Genomic DNA, 24,567 nt, shown 5'->3' on the forward strand with positions numbered 1-24,567 from the left:
TTAACAATGTCTGAGGGGGTACAGGAGGTATTTAGGACAAATCCAAGGAAAAAAAGAATGATTTCAATTCCTTGGACCAAGAGCACTTCACAAGTATCAAGGCACTATCCGCTCCAGTGGAAGGGAGTGAAGGGTGTCTCGACTAGTTACACCGTAGTAATACGATTGGAAACAATTCAAGGAACGGATAGGACTTGAACCTATGGTAAGGGTTCAAGCTCCCTTCCCTTCCGTAATCTGAAGGGTGTTTTGTTATATATTTACCGTATTGTGTTGGTGGCGAAGTCTCCATGCGCCAGACTGTGTAGTGTCTCGTGAAAATCTAAGTTAGAGATGAGTCTTCTGGTGTTGGTTACCAGGTTCTTCCAGGGCAGCGGGTAGACCTTCTTGAACCAGGGAGGGAACACAGCCAGAAAAAGTGGTAATCTTTCCTCGATTCTGCCAATATATGTGTGACGGTAGGGGCCATAACGCAGTCCATGGTCACTGAAGAGGAAGACAACTGTATGGTTGAGATAACCATTCTCATGGAATTCCGTCATCAGTCTTATTAATTTATCGTCAACGATGCGTGGCATTACGTATCCATCATGCGTTAGTGTTCCAGACATATAAAATCCAAAATACGGGACGTCCTTAAATTCCTCTGCTACTGCAAGTGAATAGTTGTGAAACACCCCTATCCTCATCCTGGGTCCCTCGCAATTACTGTAAATTGATGGATAACCTTGAAGATAATGAGCAGTCCGTCCGGCTATCATATAAGCATTAAGAGGCGACAAGTCAACAGGATGATCTGTAAAACCATTGTAGCCGTAGTCAAAAATACCTCTTGGGTAAACATCCTCGCCGTAGGCTGTCAGATAGCCTTCCTGGTCAAAGTCTTTCCATATTATCGGACAACTGTCCTGATATCTCGTCTTCTGAACGCACTCATGTTTTCCAATTTCCTGAATGGTGAATCCAAACATTATTGCATACATGTTTGGTAAGGTATTTTCTCCTATTTTAATGTAACCACGGAAGTCCAGAGCTCCGAGCTTCTCCACAGCATATTGGTAAGTTTTAGGCATGTGACGGATGGCGTTGTAGCGGGACACTGCATCAGTGCCCATCAACAACACGCTCAGCTTCTCGGGATGATTACTTCGGCTTCCAAATTTTTTCTGCAAGAATGAAAAGGTGAGCAAGCCTATCTGAGAAGCAAAGAGATGAGTAGGCCTACCTGATAAATACAAATATGAATTGTTCTACTAGGAAAGTAAGATAGGTTTATATTCGTACCTATGAGTAGTACTTCAAGAGAACCAAAAGATGAGTAGGCCTATGGCAGAACCAGAAAAAGGCCATTAGGCATACCTGAGAAGCAAGCAGATAATTACACCAACCTGAGAAGAAAAAATAATAGGCCTACCTGAGAAGCAAAGCGATCTGTATGCCTATGTATGAAAAAAATGAATTGGCCTAGCTGCAAAGTAAAAAAAAAGATGAATAAGCCTAAAAAAGATGCCTAGGCCTACCTCAGAAAAAATGTGCAGGCGTTTGTGTGTGTACTCACCTAAACGTGGATGCAGTGTACTCACCTAGTTGAGGTTGCGGGGGTCGAGTCCGAGCTCCTGGCCCCGGTGCATACATGTGTGTGCATACATGTGTGTGCATACATGTGTGTTTACGTGTGCGTACAAATACCTGGAACATTTCTCTCTTCTTGCTCGCCGTCCTGGGCTGCACAAAATAATGGACGATCTGGTAGATAACAGTGTTGTTAGCGAGGGTCTTGTTAAGACAGGTCACCAGTATACCTTCATCAGTTATCAGCGTCTTCTCCGCCACTATGGCAACAGCCTTGCCCAGTCTGCAAGTTAACAGGCGCCTCAGTTTCCCTCTCTCTTATATCGTGTTCATTTGATCCCTATTATTTACCTTGTTCATAATTACTATCGCATTTGCTTTCTCTGTTTTCGTACGCAGAAAATTTCGTAAGGAGTCAATTGTGTTGTAGAGGTCTGAGACCTCCACAACAGAGGTCTGAGACCTCCACAACAGAGGTCTGAGACCTCCACAACACAATTGTCCTCAAAGATTTGTTAAGTTATACCATGAATTAAGGAAAGATCCTGGACTTCACCTTACGAAATAAAACAAATGTGATAATAATTATGTACCAGGTAGATTATAGTGGAAAATTGAACATGTTATTAGAAGACAGAGGAACTTAGTGCCTCTTAACACTTCAATATCTTACAATTTACAATTATATACTCTCTTGAAGCTGAAAGGTTTATTCAAATAATTTACCTCAGATCGTTTAAATAATATCCTTTATTTATCAGTACAGTAGTTTACCCAGGATGTGCTAGTACATGTGTGTGTACTCACCTATATGTGGTTGCAAGGGTCGAGTTACAGCTCCTGCCTCGCGTTATGTGTATTCACCTACTCACCTATTTGTGGTTGCAGGGGTCGAGTCTTAGCTCCTGGCCCCGCCACTTCACCGGTTGCTACTAGACCCTCTCTCTCCCCGCTCCATGAGCTTTATCAAACCTCGTCTTAAAACTGTGTATGGATCCTGCCTCCACTACGTCATTTTCTAGGCTATTCCACTGCCTTACAACTCTATGACTGAAGAAATACTTCCTAATATCTCTCTGACTCATTTGTGTCTTCAACTTCCAATTGTGGCCTCTTGTTTCTGTGTCCCCTCCCTGGAACATCCTGTCTTTGTCCACCTTGTCTATTCCACGCAGTATTTGCGCAGTATTTGTGTGTATGTGTTTGTGTGTATGTGTGTTCTGTGGGTATTTGTTGTGTGTGTACTCACCTATTTGTGGTTGCAGGGGGTCGATACACAGCTCCTGGTCCCGCCTGTGTGCGTGTGTATTGTGTGTGCAGTCATGTTTCATTGTTAACACAGTAATTATATTCTGTCATAACTTACGTAGGCTTTCTGTATATAGTACCGATGGTCTGGTAGGTGCAGTTAACAGCTTCGATGGTCAGGTTGTAGTCTTTGATCCTCTCCTTGAAGAACAGCAGGTGTTGACCTCTCTCCTCCGTCAACTGTGACTTATTGGAGCAGACCACATGCTGTCAAGACCACATGCTGTCAAAGCTACATGCTGTCAAGATCACATGCTGTCAAAGCTACATGCTGTCATGACCACATGCTGTCAAGACCACATGCTGTCAAGATCACATGCTGTCAAGACCACATGCTGTCAAGATCACATGCTGTCAAGACCACATGCTGTCAAGACCACATGCTGTTATGACCACATGCTGTCAAGACCACATGCTGTCAAGACCGCATGCTGTCAAGACTAAATGCTGTCAAGACTATATGCTGTCAAGACCACATGCTGTCAAGACTATATGCTGTCATGACCACATGCTGTCAAGACTATATGCTGTCATGACCACATGCTGTCATGACCACATGCTGTCATGACCACATGCTGTCAAGACCACATGCTGTCAAGACCATATGCTGTCAAGACCATATGTTGTCAAGACCACATGCTGTCATGACCACATACTGTCATGACCACATGATATCAAGACGATATGCTGTCAGGACCACATGCTGTCATGACCACATCCTGTCAAGATCATATGCGGTCAAGACCACATCATGTCAAGACCACATACTGTCATGACCATATGCTATCATGACCACATCCTGTCAAGACCACATACTGCCAGGACCACATGCTGTCAAGACCACGTGCTGTCATGACCACATCTTGTCATGACCAAATCCTGACAAGGCCACATGCTGTCAGGACTACATGCTGTCAAGATAAAATGCTATCATGACCACATCCTGTCATGACCACATCCTGTCAAGACCACATGCTGTCAGGACCACATCTTGTCAAGACCACATGCTGTCATGACCATATGCTGTCATGACCACATCCTGTCAAGACCACATGCTGTCAACACCACATGCTGTCAACACCACATGCTGTCAACACCACATGTCATGACCAAATGCTGTCATGACCACATGCTGTCAAGACCACATGCTGTCAATATTACATGCTGTCATGACCACATGCTGTCAAAACCACATGCTGTCAAGATCATATGCTATGAAGACCTCATGCTGTCAAGACCACATGCTGTCATGACCACATGCTATCAAGACGATATGCTGTCAGGACCACATCCTGTCATGACCACATCCTGTCAAGACCATATGCTGTCAAGACCACATCCTGTCAAGACCACATGCTGTCATGACCATATGCTATCATGACCACATCCTGTCAAGACCACATGCTGTCAGGACCACATGCTGTCAAGACCACATGCTGTCATGACAACATGCTGTCATGACCACATCCTGTCAAGAGCACATGCTTCCAGGACCACATGCTGTCAAGACCAAATGCTGTCATGACCACATCCTGTCATGACCACATCCTGTCAAGATCACATGCTGTCAGGACCACATACTGTCAAGACCACATGCTGTCATGACCACATCCTGTCATGACCACATCCTGTCATGACCACATCCTGTCATGACCACATCATGTCAAGACCACATCCTGTCATGACCACATCCTGTCATGACCACATCCTGTCATGACCACATCCTGTCATGACCACATCATGTCATGACCAAATCCTGTCATAACCACATTCTGTCAAGACCACATCCTGTCATGACCACATCCTGTCATAACTACATCCTGTCAAGACCACATCCTGTTTGTACTGTCTTAGTGGTGTTTGTACTGTCTTAGTGGTGTTTATACTGTCTTAGTGGTGTTTGTACTGTCTTAGTGGTGTTTGTACTGTCTTAGTGGTGTTTGTACTGTCTTAGTGGTGTTTGTACTGTCTTAGTGGTGTTTGTACTGTCTTAGTGGTGTTTGTACTGTCTAGGTGGTGTTTATACTGCCTTAGTGGTGTTTGTACTGTCTTAGTGGTGTTTGTACTGTCTTAGTGATGTTTGTACTGTCTTAGTGGTGTTTGTACTGTCTCGGTTGTGTTTGTACTGTCTTAGTGGTGTTTGTACTGTCTTGGTGGTGTTTGTACTGTCTTAGTGGTGTTTGTACTGTCTTAGTGGTGTTTGTACTGTCTTGGTGGTGTTTGTACTGTCTTGGTGGTGTTTGTACTGTCTTAGTGGTGTTTGTACTGTCTTGGTGGTGTTTGTACTGTCTTAGTGGTGTTTGTACTGTCTTGGTTGTGTTTGTACTGCCTTAGTGGTGTTTGTACTGTCTTAGTGGTGTTTGTACTGTCTTGGTGGTGTTTGTACTGTCTTGGTGGTGTTTGTACTGTCTTTGTGGAGAAATTTTCTCCAGGAGGGGGGTATCAGCCCCCTTCAGCCCCTTCAGCCCCTTTCAGCCCTGAGGGGCCCAGCCCTCTCAGAAGGGGCAAATGTCTTGTTTACTGCTACAGCGAGTAATTAATAGCAGATGCAGTATGAGTATGGGACGTGGTCGCTTCGACCGACGCTCCTCGCAGTGTTGCAAAGTGTAGTTTAATAAGAGACAGTACATCTCTTACTTTAGCAGGACAATTAAGGAAAATCCTGCTCCCTCTTTATTACCATAGTAAAGATAGTGGACATTGTTGTCTATGCTTAAGACAGCAAGAATCAAACATTCTGCTTTGCTTCATCGAGGAGGTGGCAAGGAAGCAAAAGTACTAGGTCAGCTTTTTCTTTGTGCTGGGGGCAGTGACGGCAAGGGGCGCTGTGGCGTCTTCAGATTACTTTTGACTCTACTGAGAGTGACACTGACGCCAGGATAACCAACAAAGAACGATCTGTGCGTTAGTGTGAACAAAGTGTCTCATAAAACACAATAAACACTTAAGAGAAGTGTGATCAGCTACTTCAGTGATAAGATTGTGAACAACAAAGACAAATCTTGTGGAACATAGTGTACCAGTGTGCGTATTCCTAGACTATGAAAGACGTGGACATCCAAGGACACTTCAGCTTCTATCAAGTCACCGATATCTGTCGAAGGTGTGAAGAACACCATAGCTCACGCTACAAGAGCAAGGTAGGTTACGAATTTCTTGTAGTACGGGGGACTGCGCAGTTCTTGAGTCGCAAGGAGTTTGTAATCAACCTATAGTCAGCAGTAAGGGGTGGACTTTTGAGTCCACACAAGTAAGTTTGTCAGCCATCAGTGAATGAAATATGCTGACATAACACCCCCTAGGGGTAATTTATAATCTTACAAATTATAACTCTTTACAGCCCGTTGAGAGATGACTTCGACAGCTTGTCAAGACCTCGTCTGCAGGGGCGGCTGTGCAGGCGATGAGTTGTCTTTCTAAGTTAAGTACAAACTCTTTAAACTTAACTGGTAATGCCATTTCTCAACAGTCTTGGTGGTGTTTGTACTGTCTTGGTGGTGTTTGTACTGTCTTAGTGGTGTTTGTACTGTCTTGGTTGTGTTTGTACTGTCTTAGTGGTGTTTGTACTGTCTTGGTTGTGTTTGTACTGTCTTAGTGGTGTTTGTACTGTCTTAGTGGTGTCTTTACTGTCTAAATGGTGTCTACAATGTTTCATTTCTGTTAGTAGACTTTTGTAAGGTGTGAATATTGTCTTAAGAGGTGTCGTACACTCAATCACCCACAAACAGACAGAGACAGAGACAGACAGAGACAGAGACAGACAGACAGACAGACAGACAGACAGACAGACAGAAAAGCATACACATACACACACACACACACACACACACACACACACACACACACACACACACACACACACACACACACACACACACACACACACACACACGGACACACTCACACACACACACACCAGGCACATCTCCTGAAGCGCACATCAACCAAATAACTGCTGCAGCATATGGGCGCCTATCAAACCTCAGAACAGCATTCCGACATCTTAATAAGGAATCGTTCAGGCCCCTGCACACATTGTACGTTAGGCCCATATTGGAGTATGCGGCACCAGTTTGGAACCCACATCTAGCCAAGCACGTAAAGAAACTAGAGAAAGTGCTAAGGTTTGCAACAAGACTAGTCCCAGAGGTAAGGGGTATGTCCTACGAGGAGAGGTTAAGGGAAATCAACCTGACGACACTGGAGGACAGGAGAGATAGGGGGAAAATGATAACGACATATAAAATACTGAAAGGAATTGACAAGGTGGACAGAGACAAAATGTTCCAGAGATGGGACACAGCAACAAGGGGACACAGCTGGAAATTGAAGACACAGATGAATCACAGGGATGTTAGGAAGTATTTCTTGAGTCATAGAGTAGTCAGGAAGTGGATTAATATGGGAAGCGATCTAGTGGAGGCAGGATCCATTCATAGCTTTAAGCAGAGGTATGATAAAGCTCATGGTGAGGGGAGAGTGACATAGTAGCGGCCAGTGAAGAGGCGGAGCCAGGAGCTATGAATCGACCCCTGCAACCACAACTAGGTGAATACACACACACCGGAAGGAACAAGGTTATAAACGACAACCAGCACGGATTCATGGAAGGCAAATCCTGTGTCACAAACCTACTGGAGTTTTATGACAAAGTAACAGAAGTAAGACGTGAGAGGGAGAGATGGGTTGATTGCATTTTCTTAGATTGCACGGCCTTCGAAACAGTGCCTCACCAGAGATTAGTACAGAAACTAGAGGATCAGGCACGTATAACAGGAAGGGCACTGCAATGGATCAGAGAATACCTGACAGGGAGGCAACAACGAGTCAAGGCACGTGACGAGGTATCACAGTGGGCACCTGTGACGAGCGGGGTCCCACAAGGGTCAGTCCTGGGACCAGTGCTATTCTTGGTATATGTGAATGACATGACGGAAGTGCCCCTGTTTGTAGACGATGTGAAGTTATAGAGGAGAATTAAATCAGATGCGGATGAGACAGGTCTACAAAGAGACCTGGACAGACTGGATGCCTGGTCCAGCAACTGTCTCCTAGAATTTAACCCTGCCAAATGCAAAGTCATGGAGACCGGAGATGGGCAAAGAAGACCGCAGACGGAGTATAGGCTAGGTGGCCAAAGACTGCAAACCTCGCTCAAAGAGAAAGATCTTGGGGTGAGTATAACACCGAGCATGTCTCCGGGAGCACACATCAACCAGATAACTGCTGCAGCATATGGGCGCCTGGCAAACCTGAGAACAGCTTTCCGATACCTTAGTAAGGAATCGTTCAAGACACTGTACACCGTGTACGTCAGGCCCATACTGGAGTATGCAGCACCTGTTTGGAACCCGCACTTGATCAAGCACGCCAAGAAATTAGAGAAAGTGCAAAGGTTTGCGACAAGGTTAGTTCCAGAGCTAAGGGGAATGTCCTATGAAGAAAGGTTAAAGGAAATCGGCCTGACGACACTTGAGGACAGGAGAGTCAGGGGAGACATGATAACGACATATGAAATACTGTGCGGTATAGACAAGGTGGACAAAGACAGGATGTTACAGCGAGGGGACACAGAAACAAGAGGTCACAACTGGAAGTTGAAGACTCAGTTGAGTCAAAGGGATGTTAGGAAGTATTTCTTCAGTCATAGAGTTGTCAGGCAGTGGAATAGCCTAGAAAGTGACGTAGTGGAGGCAGGAACCATACATAGTTTTAAGACGAGGTATGATAAAGCTCATGGAATAATGTTGGTAGAATTACCGACAATATGTAAAGTAAAAGGACACAAGTGCAACTAATGTGGCATTTTATTGTGGCAACGTCTCGCTCTCCAGGAGCTTTGTCAAGCCGCTCCTGGAGAGCGAAACGTTGCAACAATAAAATGTCACACTAGTTGCACTTGTGTCCTTTTACTTTACAAAGCTCGTGGAGCGGGGAGAGAGAGGACCCAGTGAAGAGGCGGAGCCAGGAGCTAGGACTCGAACCCTGCAACCACAAATAGGTGAGTACAAATAGGTGAGTACACACACACACACACACACACACACACACACAGATAGGATGTTCCAGAGAGGGGACACAGAAACAAGGGGTCACAACTGGAAGCTGAAGACTCAGACGAGTCACAGGGACGTTAGGAAGTATTTCTTCAGTCATAGAGTCGTCAGCAAGTGGAATAGCCTAGCAAGTGAAGTAGTGGAGGCAGGAACCGTACATAGTTTTAAGAAGAGGTATGACAAAGCTCAGGAAGCAGAGAGGGAGAGGACCTAGTAGCGATCAGTGAAGAGGCGGGGCCAGGAGCTGAGTCTCGACCCCTGCAACCACAATTAGGTGAGTACAATTAGGTGAGTACACAAATACACACACACACACACACACACACACACACACACAGGATGTTCCAGGGAGGGGACACAGAAACAAGAGGCCACAATTGGAAGTTGAAGACACAAATGAGTCAGAGAGATAGTAGGAAGTATTTCTTCAGTCATAGAGTTGTAAGGCAGTGGAATAGCCTAGAAAATGACGTAGTGGATGCAGGAACCATACACAGTTTTACGAGGTTTGATAAAGCTCATGGAGCGGGGACCTAGTAGCAACCGGTGAAGAGGCGGGGCCAGGAGCTAGGACTCGACCCCTGCAACCACAAATAGGTGAGTACAAATAGGTGAGTACACTGGTTCACCTCACTAACTTACATCGTAGGGCGGGAATCTGGTCTTAATAATTTCCTCTAGGGGAAAGTCAGGAATGGTACATCCAGGAGTGTTGATGAGATACTTAGCTTCTCTCTCTGTTGACAAACATAAATGACAAAGAATTAGAATTGGTAATAAAATAGGAATACTGGCACTGAAATGATCTGTATAACCCGGGGCTTTCTATATATTATGTCACTGGTGTCAGCTATGGTCTGTATAAGTTGTACCATGTACTTGTAGAAATAAAAATTATTAGTAACAAAAAAAGGCACAATACCGTGACTGGAACGATACACAAATAACCCGCATATAGAAGAGAGGAGCTTACGACGACGTTTCGGTCCGACTTAGACCATTTACAAAGTCACACTGAGTAAAGATTATTAGTATTTTTATAAGGCACAAGGAGGTATAACACAACACAAGAGGGTAAATGCTAATATTTGTAACAATATAATGGCAGTAGTTCCAACTACTGGTAGTCATTCTAATAAAATGTTAGTAGATATAACAATATATTAGTAGTTATAACAATCAATAGCCCTTCACACAATACACTACTTTTTTCATATGTTTCCGGCGCTTGAAGAAGCATTACCTGTGGTCAAGCAGGCTACCTTATATTATGAGGCGTCTGCACGCTGGTCAAGCAGGCTACCTTATATTATGAGGCGTCTGCACGCTGGTCAAGCAGGCTACCTTATATTATGAGGCGTCTGCACGCTGGTCAAGCAGGCTACCTTATATTATGAGGCGTCTGCACGCTGGTCAAGCAGGCTACCTTATATTATGAGGCGTCTGCACGCTGGTCAAGCAGGCTACCTCATATTATGAGGCGTCTGCACGCTGGTCAAGGAGGCTACCTTATATTATGAGGCGTCTGCACGCTGGTCAAGCAGGCTACCTTATATTATGAGGCGTCTGCACGCTGGTCAAGCAGGCTACCTTATATTATGAGGCGTCTGCACGCTGGTCAAGCAGGCTACCTTATATTATGAGGCGTCTGCACGCTGGTCAAGCAGGCTACCTTATATTATGAGGCGTCTGCACGCTGGTCAAGCAGGATACCTTATATTATGAGGCGTCTGCACGCTGGTCAAGAAGGCTACCTTATATTATGAGGCGTCTCCACGCTGGTCAAGCAGGCTACCTTATATTATGAGGCGTCTCCACGCTGGTCAAGCAGGCTACCTTATATTATGAGGCGTCTGCACGCTGGTCAAGCAGGCTACCTTATATTATGAGGCGTCTGCACGCTGGTCAAGCAGGCTACCTTATATTATGAGGCGTCTGCACGCTGGTCAAGCAGGCTACCTTATATTATGAGGCGTCTGCACGCTGGTCAAGCAGGCTACCTTATATTATGAGGCGTCTGCACGCTGGTCAAGCAGGCTACCTTATATTATGAGGCGTCTGCACGCTCCTAAATACACTAGTAGACATATACATACATACGAATACAAATACATATACACACATGTATATATATATATATATATATATATATATATATATATATATATATATATATATATATATACACATGTAGAAGTTAGCAGACAAACACACACACACACACACACATACACACACACACACACACACACACACACACACACACACACACACACACACACACACACACACACACACACACACACACACACACACACACACAGATATACATATTGTTATATTGTTCTTCAGTAAATTTTATGACCATTCTGCACTATTCCTTTTGCATGCAGCACTGAGGTAGAGGAGGCTGGTCTTGTGGCAGCACTGAGGTAGAGGAGGCTGGTCTTGTGGCAGCACTGAGGTAGAGGAGGCTGGTCTTGTGGCAGCACTGAGGTAGAGGAGGCTGGGCTTGTGGCAGCACTGAGGTAGAGGAGGCTGGGCTTGTGGCAACACTGAGGTAGAGGAGGCTGGGCTTGTGGCAGCACTGAGGTAGAGGAGGCTGGGCTTGTGGCAACACTGAGGTAGAGGAGGCTGGTCTTGTGGCAACACTGAGGTAGAGGAGGCTGGGCTTGTGGCAGCACTGAGGTAGAGGAGGCTGGTCTTGTGGCAACACTGAGGTAGAGGAGGCTGGGCTTGTGGCAACACTGAGGTAGAGGAGGCTGGGCTTGTGGCAACACTGAGGTAGAGGAGGCTGGTCTTGTGGCAGCACTGAGGTAGAGGAGGCTGGGCTTGTGCCAACACTGAGGTAGAGGAGGCTGGGCTTGTGGCAACACTGAGGTAGAGGAGGCTGGGCTTGTGGCAACACTGAGGAAGAGGAGGCTGGGCATGTGGCAGCACTGAGGTAGAGGAGGCTGGGCTTGTGCCAACACTGAGGTAGAGGAGGCTGGGCTTGTGGCAACACTGAGGTAGAGGAGGCTGGGCATGTGGCAGCACTGAGGTAGAGGAGGCTGGGCTTGTGGCAGCACTGAGGTAGAGGAGGCTGGGCTTGGGGCAACACTGAGGTAGAGGAGGCTGGGCATGTGGCAGCACTGAGGTAGAGGAGGCTGGGCATGTGGCAGCACTGAGGTAGAGGAGGCTGGGCTTGTGGCAGCACTGAGGTAGAGGAGGCTGGGCTTGTGGCAGCACTGAGGTAGAGGAGGCTGGGCATGTGGCAGCACTGAGGTAGAGGAGGCTGGGCTTGTGGCAACACTGAGGTAGAGGAGGCTGGGCATGTGGCAGCACTGAGGTAGAGGAGGCTGGGCTTGTGGCAGCACTGAGGTAGAGGAGGCTGGCCTTGTGGTAGCACTGAGGTAGAGGAGGCTGGGCATGTGGCAGCACTGAGGTAGAGGAGGCTGGGCATGTGGCAGCACTGAGGTAGAGGAGGCTGGGCATGTGGCAGCACTGAGGTAGAGGAGGCTGGGCATGTGGCAGCACTGAGGTAGAGGAGGCTGGGCATGTGGCAGCACTGAGGTAGAGGAGGCTGGGCATGTGGCAGCACTGAGGTAGAGGAGGCTGGGCATGTGGCAGCACTGAGGTAGAGGAGGCTGGGCATGTGGCAGCACTGAGGTAGAGGAGGCTGGGCATGTGGCAGCACTGAGGTAGAGGAGGCTGGGCATGTGGCAGCACTGAGGTAGAGGAGGCTGGGCTTGTGGCAGCACTGAGGTAGAGGAGGCTGGGCTTGTGGCAGCACTGAGGTAGAGGAGGCTGGGCATGTGGCAGCACTGAGGTAGAGGAGGCTGGGCATGTGGCAGCACTGAGGTAGAGGAGGCTGGGCTTGTGGCAACACTGAGGTAGAGGAGGCTGGGCATGTGGCAGCACTGAGGTAGAGGAGGCTGGGCTTGTGGCAACACTGAGGTAGAGGAGGCTGGGCTTGTGGCAGCACTGAGGTAGAGGAGGCTGGGCTTGTGGCAGCACTGAGGTAGAGGAGGCTGGGCTTGTGGCAACACTGAGGTAGAGGAGGCTGGGCATGTGGCAGCACTGAGGTAGAGGAGGCTGGGCTTGTGGCAGCACTGAGGTAGAGGAGGCTGGGCTTGTGGCAGCACTGAGGTAGAGGAAGCTGGGCATGTGGCAGCACTGAGGTAGAGGAGGCTGGGTATGTGGCAGCACTGAGGTAGAGGAGGCTGGGCATGTGGCAGCACTGAGGTAGAGGAGGCTGGGCATGTGGAAGCACTGAGGTAGAGGAGGCTGGGCATGTGGCAGCACTGAGGTAGAGGAGGCTGGGCATGTGGCAGCACTGAGGTAGAGGAGGCTGGGCATGTGGCAGCACTGAGGTAGAGGAGGCTGGGCTTGTGGCAGCACTGAGTTAGAGGAGGCTGGGCTTGTGGCAGCACTGAGGTAGAGGAGGCTGGGCTTGTGGCAGCACTGAGGTAGAGGAGGCTGGGCTTGTGGCAACACTGAGGTAGAGGAGGCTGGGCATGTGGCAGCACTGAGGTAGAGGAGGCTGGGCTTGTGGCAACACTGAGGTAGAGGAGGCTGGTCTTGTGGCAGCACTGAGGTAGAGGAGGCTGGTCTTGTGGCAGCACTGAGGTAGAGGAGGCTGGGCTTGTGGCAGCACTGGGGTAGAGGAGGCTGGGCTTGTGGCAGCACTGAGGTAGAGGAGGCTGGGCTTGTGGCAGCACTGAGGTAGAGGAGGCTGGGCTTGTGGCAGCACTGAGGTAGAGGAGGCTGGTCTTGTGGCAGCACTGAGGTAGAGGAGGCTGGTCTTGTGGCAGCACTGAGGTAGAGGAGGCTGGTCTTGTGGCAGCACTGAGGTAGAGGAGGCTGGGCTGGTGGCAGCACTGAGGTAGAGGAGGCTGGGCTTGTGGCGGCACTGAGGTAGAGGAGGCTGGGCTTGTGGCAGCACTGGGGTAGAGGAGGCTGGGCTTGTGGCAACACTGAGGTAGAGGAGGCTGGTCTTGTGGCAGCACTGAGGTAGAGGAGGCTGGGCTGGTGGCAGCACTGAGGTAGAGGAGGCTGGGCTTGTGGCGGCACTGAGGTAGAGGAGGCTGGGCTTGTGGCAACACTGAGGTAGAGGAGGCTGGTCTTGTGGCAGCACTGAGGTAGAGGAGGCTGGGCTGGTGGCAGCACTGAGGTAGAGGAGGCTGGGCTTGTGGCGGCACTGAGGTAGAGGAGGCTGGGCTTGTGGCAGCACTGGGGTAGAGGAGGCTGGGCTTGTGGCGGCACTGAGGTAGAGGAGGCTGGGCTTGTGGCAGCACTGAGGTAGAGGAGGCTGGGCTGGTGGCAGCTCTGAGGTAGAGTAGGCTCGGCTTGTGGCAGCTCTGAGGTAGAGGAGGCTGGGCTTGTGGCAGCACTAAGGTAGAGGAGGCTGGGCTTGTGGCAGCACTGAGGTAGAGGAGGCTGGGCTTGTGGCAGCACTGAGGTAGAGGAGGCTGGCCTTGTGGCAGCACTGAGGTAGAGGAGGCTGGGCTTGTGGCAGCACTGAGGTAGAGGAGGCTGGGCTTGTGGCAGCACTGAGGTAGAGGAGGCTGGGCTTGTGGCAGCACTGAGGTAGAGGAGGCTGGGCTTGTGGCAGCACTGGGGTAGAGGAGGCTGGGCTTGTGGCAGCACTGAGGTAGAGGAGGCTGGGCTTGTGGCAGCACTGAGGTAGAGGAGGCTGGGCTTGTGGCAGCACTGAGGTAGAGGAGGCTGGGCTTGTGGCAGCACTGAGGTAAAGGAGGCTGGTCTTGTGGCAGCACTGAGGTAGAGGAGGCTGGCCTTGTGCCAGCACTGAGGTAGAGGAGGCTGGGCTTGTGGCAGCACTGAGGTAGAGGAGGCTGGGCTTGTGGCAGCACTGAGGTAGAGGAGGCTGGGCTTGTGGCAGCACTGAGGTAGAGGAGGCTGGGCTTGTGGCAGCACTGAGGTAGAGGAGGCTGGGCTTGTGGCAGCACTGAGGTAGAGGAGGCTGGGCTTGTGGCAGCACTGAGGTAAAGGAGGCTGGGCTTGTGGCAACACTGAGGTAGACTAGGCTGGTCTTGTGGCAGCACTGAGGTAGAGGAGGCTGGGCATGTGGCAGCACTGAGGTAGAGGAGGCTGGGCTTGTGGCAGCACTGAGGTAGAGGAGGCTGGGCTTGTGGCAGCACTGAGGTAGAGGAAGCTGGTCTTGTGGCAGCACTGAGGTAGAGGAGGCTGGGCTTGTGGCAGCACTGAGGTAGAGGAGGCTGGTCTTGTGGCAGCACTGAGGTAGAGGAGGCTGGGCTTGTGGCAGCACTGAGGTAGAGGAGGCTGGTCTTGTGGCAGCACTGAGGTAGAGGAGGCTGGGCTTGTGGCAGCACTGAGGTAGAGGAGGCTGGTCTTATGGCAGCACTGAGGTAGACTAGGCTGGTCTTGTGGCAGCACTGAGGTAGAGGAGGCTGGTCATGTGGCAGCACTGAGGTAGAGGAGGCTGGGCTTGTGGCAGCACTGAGGTAGAGGAGGCTGGTCTTGTGGCAGCACTGAGGTAGACTAGGCTGGTCTTGTGGCAACACTGAGGTAGAGGAGGCTGGTCTTGTGGCAGCACTGAGGTAGAGGAGGCTGGTCTTGTCTCAGCACTGAGGTAGAGGAGGCTGGTCTTGTGGCAACACTGAGGTAGACTAGGCTGGTCTTGTGGCAACACTGAGGTAGAGGAGGCTGGTCTTGTGGCAGCACTGAGGTAGAGGAGGCTGGTCATGTGGCAGCACTGAGGTAGAGGAGGCTGGTCTTGTGAAATAGACCGATACCTTTCTCGGATCGCCCAGAGGTCGGAATATTTCTAGTTGAATTTGGGCTTTGTACGTGATAGTTTACCGAATTTTATAGATTTTTTTATCCAACTGAACTCTCTCCAAAACCATTGCAACAAATATCGTAGAGAATTGTTGAGAATTTTCAATGGAATAGAACTGAAAAAGTAAACTGTTAAATGCTGATTGGTTTCTCCTCACGAGTTTAGCCAGAGGCGTGTGGAACAACTGACAAGTGCAGGTGTGTGGAACAACTGACAAGTGCAGGTGTGTGGAACAACTGACAAGTGCAGGCGTGTGGAACAACTGACAAGTGCAGGTGTGTGGAACAACTGACAAGTGCAGGTGTGTGGAACAACTGACAAGTGCAGGTGTGTGGAACAACTGACAAGTGCAGGTGTGTGGAACAACTGACAAGTGCAGGTGTGTGGAACAACTGACAAGTGCAGGTGTGTGGAACAACTGACAAGTGCAGGTGTGTGGAACAACTGACAAGTGCAGGTGTGTGGAACAACTGACAAGTGCAGGCGTGTGGAACAATTGACAAGTGCAGGTGTGTGGAACAACTGACAAGTGCAGGTGTGTGGAACAACTGACAAGTGCAGGTGTGTGGAACAACTGACAAGTGCAGGTGTGTGGAACAACTGACAAGTGCAGGTGTGTGGAACAACTGACAAGTGCAGGTGTGTGGAACAACTGACAAGTGCAGGTGTGTGGAACAACTGACAAGTGCAGGTGTGTGGAACACCTCACAAGTGCAGGTGTGTGGAACAACTGACAAGTGCAGGTGTGTGGAACAACTGACAAGTGCAGGTGTGTGGAACAACTGACAAGTGCAGGTGTGTGGAACAACTGACAAGTGCAGGTGTGTGGAACAACTGACAAGTGCAGGTGTGTGGAACAACTGACAAGTGCAGGTGTGTGGAACAACTGACAAGTGCAGGTGTGTGGAACAACTGACAAGTGCAGGTGTGTGGAACAATTGACAAGTGCAGGTGTGTGGAACAACTGACAAGTGCAGGTGTGTGGAACAACTGACAAGTGCAGGTGTGTGGAACAACTGACAAGTGCAGGTGTGTGGAACAATTGACAAGTGCAGGTGTGTGGAACAACTGACAAGTGCAGGTGTGTGGAACAACTGACAAGTGCAGGTGTGTGGAACAACTGACAAGTGCAGATGTGTGGAACAACTGACAAGTGCAGGTGTGTGGAACAACTGACAAGTGCAGGTGTGTGGAACAACTGACAAGTGCAGGTGTGTGGAACAACTGACAAGTGCAGGTGTGTGGAACAACTGACAAGTGCAGGTGTGTGGAACAACTGACAAGTGCAGGTGTGTGGAACAACTGACAAGTGCAGGTGTGTGGAACAACTGACAAGTGCAGGTGTGTAGAACAACTGACAAGTGCAGGTGTGTGGAACACCTGACAAGTGCAGGTGTGTGGAACAACTGACAAGTGCAGGTGTGTGGAACAACTGACAAGTGCAGGTGTGTGGAACAACTGACAAGTGCAGGTGTGTGGAACTGTAGACAGCCTGTACTGTCTGCACAGACAGCCCATGCTGTCTGCCAGCTTAGTTCATATTTCGCACCATGCTGGTGCTGCCACCTACAGGCGTTGCCACTTCAGCCTGCCTGCCCTTTCCACGCTCTCACTCACACAGCGGCCTAGCAGGAAGACACAAGGCCTACTCCTAGGCTCTCTCACTTGGGATGGCCCTCCCGGGCCATGGGCACAACACACAAGCCTGTGTACCCACTACTACATTAACAATAAAGTAAGAAGCCTCCGAAGACGTTTATCATTTAACCACCCGCTACCAGAACGCCAAACAAACCCATTAAACATTGGTAGCAGCGGTGGTCGCAGCAGTGTGTTTGCCCAGAGAGAGGAAGGAAGGAATGAATGAAGTTGTTCACTTCATCCCCCTACACAACAAGCATCCGTCTCTCAACGAGTTATCCTGATGTCGTGTCTGCACGTTTCAGCATCCTGACACCGGTACAAGCAGGATCCAGCCGAAATTTGCCGAATTTCTTCGAGAATTGTAAGTGGCGTCCCAGTGACCCAACGCTACAGTGGGACCCACGCTGTTTCTCAAGTCACGTGCTCGGCGTCACTTGTATATTGCTGTTGTTGTTCAGCTCAGCACAGCTGTTTCAGCAAGCCAGAGGTGAATTTCGTGGTGATTTCTGCGTCCAGTGTGTTTCCCTGTGTTTGTGGGTGGGAGGAGGAGGAATGGCCAGATGCTCCCTCACCATACACTCATCCACGCTCCTCGCCACCACACTACCATACACCACTCACCACTGCCCACTCCCTCTGCTGTGTTTTCTGTTGTTTTTCGTGTGATTCATTGCCAGAGCTGTGTATCCGAGTGCCTGAGGCCACTGGAAGCTACGTGGATCAGCATGCCCCGTAGATCACGACGCCATGTGGGTGTGGGCGATGTCACGTGGATCTACAAACCACGTGAGTTACCGAGCCAGATGTCCCAGGCCACATGCTGTGGTCTGCTGCCCGCATCACATTGACGCCACTGACGATGCTGCCCGACTTCATGACGTCACGATGTCTGCCTGACGTCACCTCGAGATGTCTGCTGACATCACAGTGCTGCTGACGTCACCTCACGATGTCTGCCTGACGTCACCTCGAGATGTCTGCTGACGTCACAGTGCTGCTGACATCACCTCGCGACATCACGCCTGACATCACATGATGTCACCATCGAGTGTTCAGTAATTATTTCAGTATTGTCGAGAAGATTGAGAGAAGATATATGTCGTGTTAATTAATTCCTCTCAGTCAGTGTTCTCACATTTTAGTATGTCTTAGAGTCAGTTGTATGCACAGAAAAGCATCATTTGCTAGTTTAAGCCATGTTGTACCGCATGTACTGCGGGTGTGTAAAGTTTCCGTGTGTCCAGTGAGGTCTGAGCCAGACCCGAGTAGCACCCCTGTGTTAAGTCACCCGTGTGACCAGTGTGTTTGACAGCTATCAGACAGCCCCAAGTGACCGAGCCCTCTTGTACAGAAAGCTTTTATGCTCGTCGCTCGTGATGTTCTGCAGAATCGTACCTGCTACGATTCCCATCGAGATTTGTTTCACTTCACCTCCCGACCTTCAGAATGCAGTTATATGAAGAGAAATAAGTCTGGGGATGCTTAGACTAACCTCTGCTATAACTCCAACTGTCGAGAGAATGACACACTGTGTCAGCCTCGTGTCACAAACTTCAGTGAGCACCCTGCACAAAGAAGATGTCACTTTGACTGCTAGCTCTCTCACTGCAGTCTGGTGTATGATGTTACGACTCCCAGATGTTTCGCCCAGTCGTCTCTGCCACGACTCTCCACAATTCGCTCCACGCTCGCCGGCAGTGACAGCCCAGCTACAGTACCAGTCGAGAAATGTCCTCCTGAGCCGCTTGCCAGAAGTCCTGCCTAGTTGCCGAGTTTTGTCGACGCCTCACTCGAGGGCACCAGCATGTCGTGCCCCAGGTTGAGTGAAACCTGCAGCGACTCCTACGATGACTGCTTCACCGTTCCAGAGGAGACCGTAACCTGTTACATCACAGCTCAGCCGCAGCGATGTCTCCTGTGTTGCAGTATCTGCAGTATCTTCGACGCTCACTGCCTATGACCACAATGTTTAGCACACCCCACATTTTTTTTTCTTCCCTCCCTGTAGGAAGTTTTTTTCCATATAAATATGTATATATATGTTTTTATTTTGTGTTCTGTGCCCTGTTTCTACGAGAGAGAGACCGAGTTTCTTTTACCACCAGTATTGTCGCGTCGGGACGACGCGCGGTAGGTGGCCGAGCGTATGTAGACAGCCTGTACTGTCTGCACAGACAGCCCATGCTGTCTGCCAGCTTAGTTCATATTTCGTGCCATGCTGGTGCTGCCACCTATAGGCGTTGCCACTTCAGCATGCCTGCCCTTGCCATGCTCTCACTCACACAGTGGCCTAGCAGGAAGACACAAGGCCTACTCCTAGCTCTCTCACGTGGGATGGCCCTCCCGGGCCATGGGCACAACACACAAGCCTGTGTACCCACCACTACATTAACAATAAAGTAAGAAGCCTCCGAAGACGTTTATCATTTAACCACCCGCTACCAGAACGCCAAACAAACCCATTAAACAGAACAACTGACAAGTGCAGGTGTGTGGAACAACTGACAAGTGCAGGTGTGTGGAACAACTGACAAGTGCAAGTGTGTGGAACAACTGACAAGTGCAGGTGTGTGGAACAACTGACAAGTGCAGGTGTGTGGAACAACTGACAAGTGCAGGTGTGTGGAACAACTGATAAGTGCAGGTGTGTGGAACAACTGACAAGTGCAGGTGTGTGGAACAACTGACAAGTGCAGGTGTGTGGAACAACTGACAAGTGCAGGTGTGTGGAACAACTGACAAGTGCAGGTGTGTGGAACAACTGACAAGTGCAGGTGTGTGGAACAACTGACAAGTGCAGGTGTGTGGAACAACTGACAAGTGCAGGTGTGTGGAACTGACAAGTGCAGGTGTGTGGAACAACTGACAAGTGCAGGTGTGTGGAACAACTGACAAGTGCAGGTGTGTGGAACAACTGACAAGTGCAGGTGTGTGGAACAACTGACAAGTGCAGGTGTGTGGAACAACTGACAAGTGCAGGCGTGTGGAACAACTGACAAGTGCAGGTGTGTGGAACAACTGAAAAGTGCAGGTGCGTGGAACAACTGACAAGTGCAGGTGTGTGGAACAACTGACAAGTGCAGGTGTGTGGAACAACATACAAGTGCAGGTTCAGGTGCTGAAGCTCCCCTTCACACGGCGAGGGTCGGGGTTCGATTCCCAGCAAGGTTAGAAACATTGGGTATGTTTCTTTATATTGGTTGTCTATGTTCCCCCATCAGTAAAAATGGGTATCAGGGTGTTAGTGGACTGGTGTGGGTCGCATCCTGGGAAAACTACAACCTAATTTGCGGGAAATGCTCAGCATAACAATCGGCTTTCTATATAGTAGTATGTCACTGATGTCAGCTATGGTCTGTATACCTTGTACATGTACTGGTAGAAAAATAGATATTATTATTATTATTATTATTATTATTATTATTATTATTATTATTATTATTATTATTATTATTATTATTATTATTATTATTATTATTACTATTATTATTATTGTTATTATTGTTATTATTATTATTATTATTATTATTATTACTATTATTATTATTGTTATTATTGTTATTATTATTATTATTTGTTCTTTCCTGACTCTGGGAGATTCTGAAGATAAATTGTGAGGGCTGGTTGAGGAATTTTAAAATGTATATGAGAGAAAGATATTAAAAGTGACCATAAGAGAAAAACAAGGTGTTGAGAGTAACGAAAAATTACCAGGAATTTTGGAGTGTACCTGTGGGTGGAGTTTACGAGGTGAACTACAGAACAGATGATGAAGGCTGGTGGTGAAAGTAAATCGCGGATAATGTGCCTGAAGAGCGAAACGTTGCCACGATAAAATGTCACATTAGTTGCACTTGTGTCCTTAGATATTGTGGGTAATTCTACCAACACTATTACAGAGAATAGTTATACCAACACTTATATGTGCGTAGGTAAATGTTTGATACAAGCCCCGTCGCAGCACTTGTGCTGTATTCTTATCAAGATTGATGAATTGATCACATCAACTCCTCAAACTCCTGATGAATATCAAAATGGTATACAATACCGACAGGTTGGTAGGTAAGACACATAGGCAACTTTATTCAGAAACGTTTCGCCTACACAGTAGGCTTCTTCAGTCGAGTACAAAAATTAGGCAGGAACAGTAAAGATGTGAAGACGATGTAATCAATCCATCATCCTTGAAGTCGTAGAATTTGAGGTTGTCAGTCCCTCAGCCTGGAGAAGTTCAGTTCCATAGTCAGGAACTATCTGAAGATCAAGGGACAGTGCGGAGACTTAAATACTGTCGGAAGGAGAGGTGCAGAGTAGTAGTAGTGAGAATGTAGCCACTGAAAGGTCAGGTCCCTCTCAGATCCAACAATTCTCACCTCTCCTTCCGACAGTATTTAAGTCTCCGCACTGTCCCTTGATCTTCAGATAGTTCCTGACTATGGAACTGAACTTCTCCAGGCCGAGGGACTGACAACCTCAAATTCTACGACTTCAAGGGTGATGGATTGATTACATCGTCTTCACATCTTTACTGTTCCTGCCTAATTTCTGTATTCGACTGAAGAAGCCTACTGTGTAGGCGAAACGTTTCGGAATAAAGTTGCCTAAATGTTGCCTATGTGTCTTACCTACCATCCTCAAACTCCTGATCTTCAATCATTCTTCTCTGTATTGAACTGATGAAGCTACTGTGTGGCGAAATGTATATAAAATAAAGATACCCAGATGTTTCGCAAGTATCTACCTTATCAATTGTTGTACGAGTCTATAGATTATTTTTTACAAGAAAGAATATTAGGAAAATAATGATATTATGCCATTTAGAGTCCAATGAATATATATCAAAAAATTATGTTAAGTTTATTTGCGTTAGGCAATAAGAAAATAATCTATTAGAGAATGACAGTATATAATTGTTTATTGCAAAGCTGTACATTCCACACATGTACCAAAAATATCATTTAAAAAATATAAATACACTGAATAAAAGAATTAGCCAAAAGAGAAATACCTAAAAATGATATTGAGAATATCGCCCATTCTCATGTGGCTGTATTTTTCAAATTCATTATGACGAGGCAGCCAGCACGAATGTACAATCATTTTATTGTCAGTAGCAACATAATCATATCTCTCACTCACGAAAGTCAATAATTCAGTTTGTTTTGAGTTCTGTCTCGCCGCCACACAACACTTGTTGCAAGTGTTGTCTTCACCTGGGTTATATTTCTGGAAAAATTCAGATCTAGGAAGGATATACCAAAGCACTGTGAACATCAAAATGGTATACAATACCGACAGGTTGTTAGGTAAGACACATATGCAACAGTTAGACAACTTTATTCCGAAACGTTTCGCCTACACAGTAGGCTTCTTCAGTCGAATACAGAAAATAGGCAGGAACAGTAGAGATGTGAAGACGATGTAATCAGTCGATGTAATCAGACTACAAGGGTGATGGACTGATTACATCGTCTTCACATCTCTACTGTTCCTGCCTATTTTCTGTATTCGACTGAAGAAGCCTACTGTGTAGGCGAAACGTTTCGGAATAAAGTTGTCTAACTGTTGCATATGTGTCTTACCCACCAAAGCACTGGTTTGGTAACAGAGTTGTGGAGGAGTGGAACAAACTCCCGAGTACCGTTATTGAGGCTAAGACGTTCTGTAGTTTTAAAAATAGTGGTCAGTCGTCACGTGAGGTCACAGACCCTGAGCTGCTTTGGGGATTAGTGTGGACGGTTACAAAGCATGGCTTGCTTCTGCAGTGTTTTAAAAATTGAGGTTGGAGAGTTGAAGGAGGAGGTCTTGCTTCTCCAGGAGGAGATTAGGAGGCTGAAGGTCCACCTCAATGGGTCTGTGAGAGAGTGTGAGGTGGCTGGAGTTGTGGGGAATGAGGCTTCTAGCAGCGAGGTGCAGTCTGTCTCTCGCTGTGAGGAGGCTGTAGTTGGGGAGGCAGCAACGGCTACCAGCAGTGAGGTGCAGCCCAGCACCTGCTACAAGTGGCGAGTGGTTCACAGTAATGGAAGGCGCATCAGAGTAAGGAAAGTTAAGAGTGAAGATCTGAAGGTAGGAAATCGCTTCTCTGTTCTTCAGGATGAATGTACTTCAGTGGCCAGTGAAGGTAAGGGTACTACTGCCCCTGCTAATGGAGGTAAGCGCATTCTTGTGGTTGGTGACTCTCAGGTAAGATACATTGACCGTGCTTTTTGTAATAGGAATAAGAAGATGAGAGATAGAGTGTGCTTCCCTGGAGCTGGTGTTGGGGACATTGTCAACAGGCTGGATAATATCATGTCAGGTAATGGGAGCAAGCCCATTATCTGTCTCAGTGCTGGTGGAAATGATATTGGGAAGGGTAGGAGAGAAGAGCTGCTAGATAAGTACAGGTCAGCTATAGATTTCATTAAGTCTAAGGGAGGGATCCCAATCATATGTAGCATCTTGCCTAGAAGGGGAGTAGGAAATGAATGGTTGTCTAGGGCAATTGGTGTAAATTGCTGGCTAGACAGATACTGCAAGGAACTTGCAATCCCATTCATTGACAACTGGAACAACTTTTATGGCAAACATGATATGTATGCAAGGGATGGGGTACATCTCTCTGGGGCTGGGGTGGTAGCACTTGCAGACTCGATTGAGAAGGCCATTGGTGAAATGCCTATGATTTTAAACTGATGGAAGATAGAGGTATGGGTGTGTGTGGGAAACAAGCAGGTTGCAACACTTGGGTTGGAAACAGTAAATGTATAAAAGGCATTCAGCATGAAGTTATAAATAAAGACAATAGATCAGGTCAGCAAACAAAGGGGGACAGCAGAGGGCAGCAAGGGACTAGCTCCCTTAAGGTTTACTATACTAATAGCAGGAGTGTAAGAAATAAGATAGATGAGCTAAGATTAATTGCAAGTGCAGGAAACATAGATATTATTGCTATAACAGAGACCTGGCTCAATCTGAAAGATAGAGAGATGCCCTCTGAATGTCACATACAAGGCTATAAATTATTCCACACTGACAGGGTCAACAGGAAAGGTGGTGGAGTAGCGATGTATGTCAGAGACAATTTAAATTGTTGTGTTAGACAAGATATTAAATTAGAAGCGTCAGCCACTGAATCTGTTTGGTTACAGCTTCTCGAGGGCCGAGAAAAACTAATTTTGGGTGTGATTTACAGGGCCCCAAATC

General features: G+C 47.9%; 1 protein-coding gene across 1 annotated transcript in view; it reads right to left on the reverse strand.

Moving 5' to 3' along the window:
• Nucleotides 1-24,567, reverse strand: part of LOC128690499 (uncharacterized) — a 65,310-nt gene that overhangs the window by 24,782 nt on the left and 15,961 nt on the right. Inside the window, exons 3-6 of the mRNA XM_070089783.1 lie at nt 9,579-9,673; nt 2,939-3,087; nt 1,690-1,855; nt 265-1,166 (exon numbers count right to left, since the gene is read on the reverse strand). Of these exons, the coding sequence (XP_069945884.1) occupies nt 265-1,166; nt 1,690-1,855; nt 2,939-3,087; nt 9,579-9,673 (1,312 nt within the window). The remainder of the gene's footprint in view (nt 1-264; nt 1,167-1,689; nt 1,856-2,938; nt 3,088-9,578; nt 9,674-24,567) is intronic.

Source organism: Cherax quadricarinatus, chromosome 29, assembly GCF_038502225.1.
Source record: "Cherax quadricarinatus isolate ZL_2023a chromosome 29, ASM3850222v1, whole genome shotgun sequence".
In the NCBI taxonomy this organism is placed as follows: Eukaryota; Metazoa; Arthropoda; class Malacostraca; order Decapoda; family Parastacidae; genus Cherax; species Cherax quadricarinatus.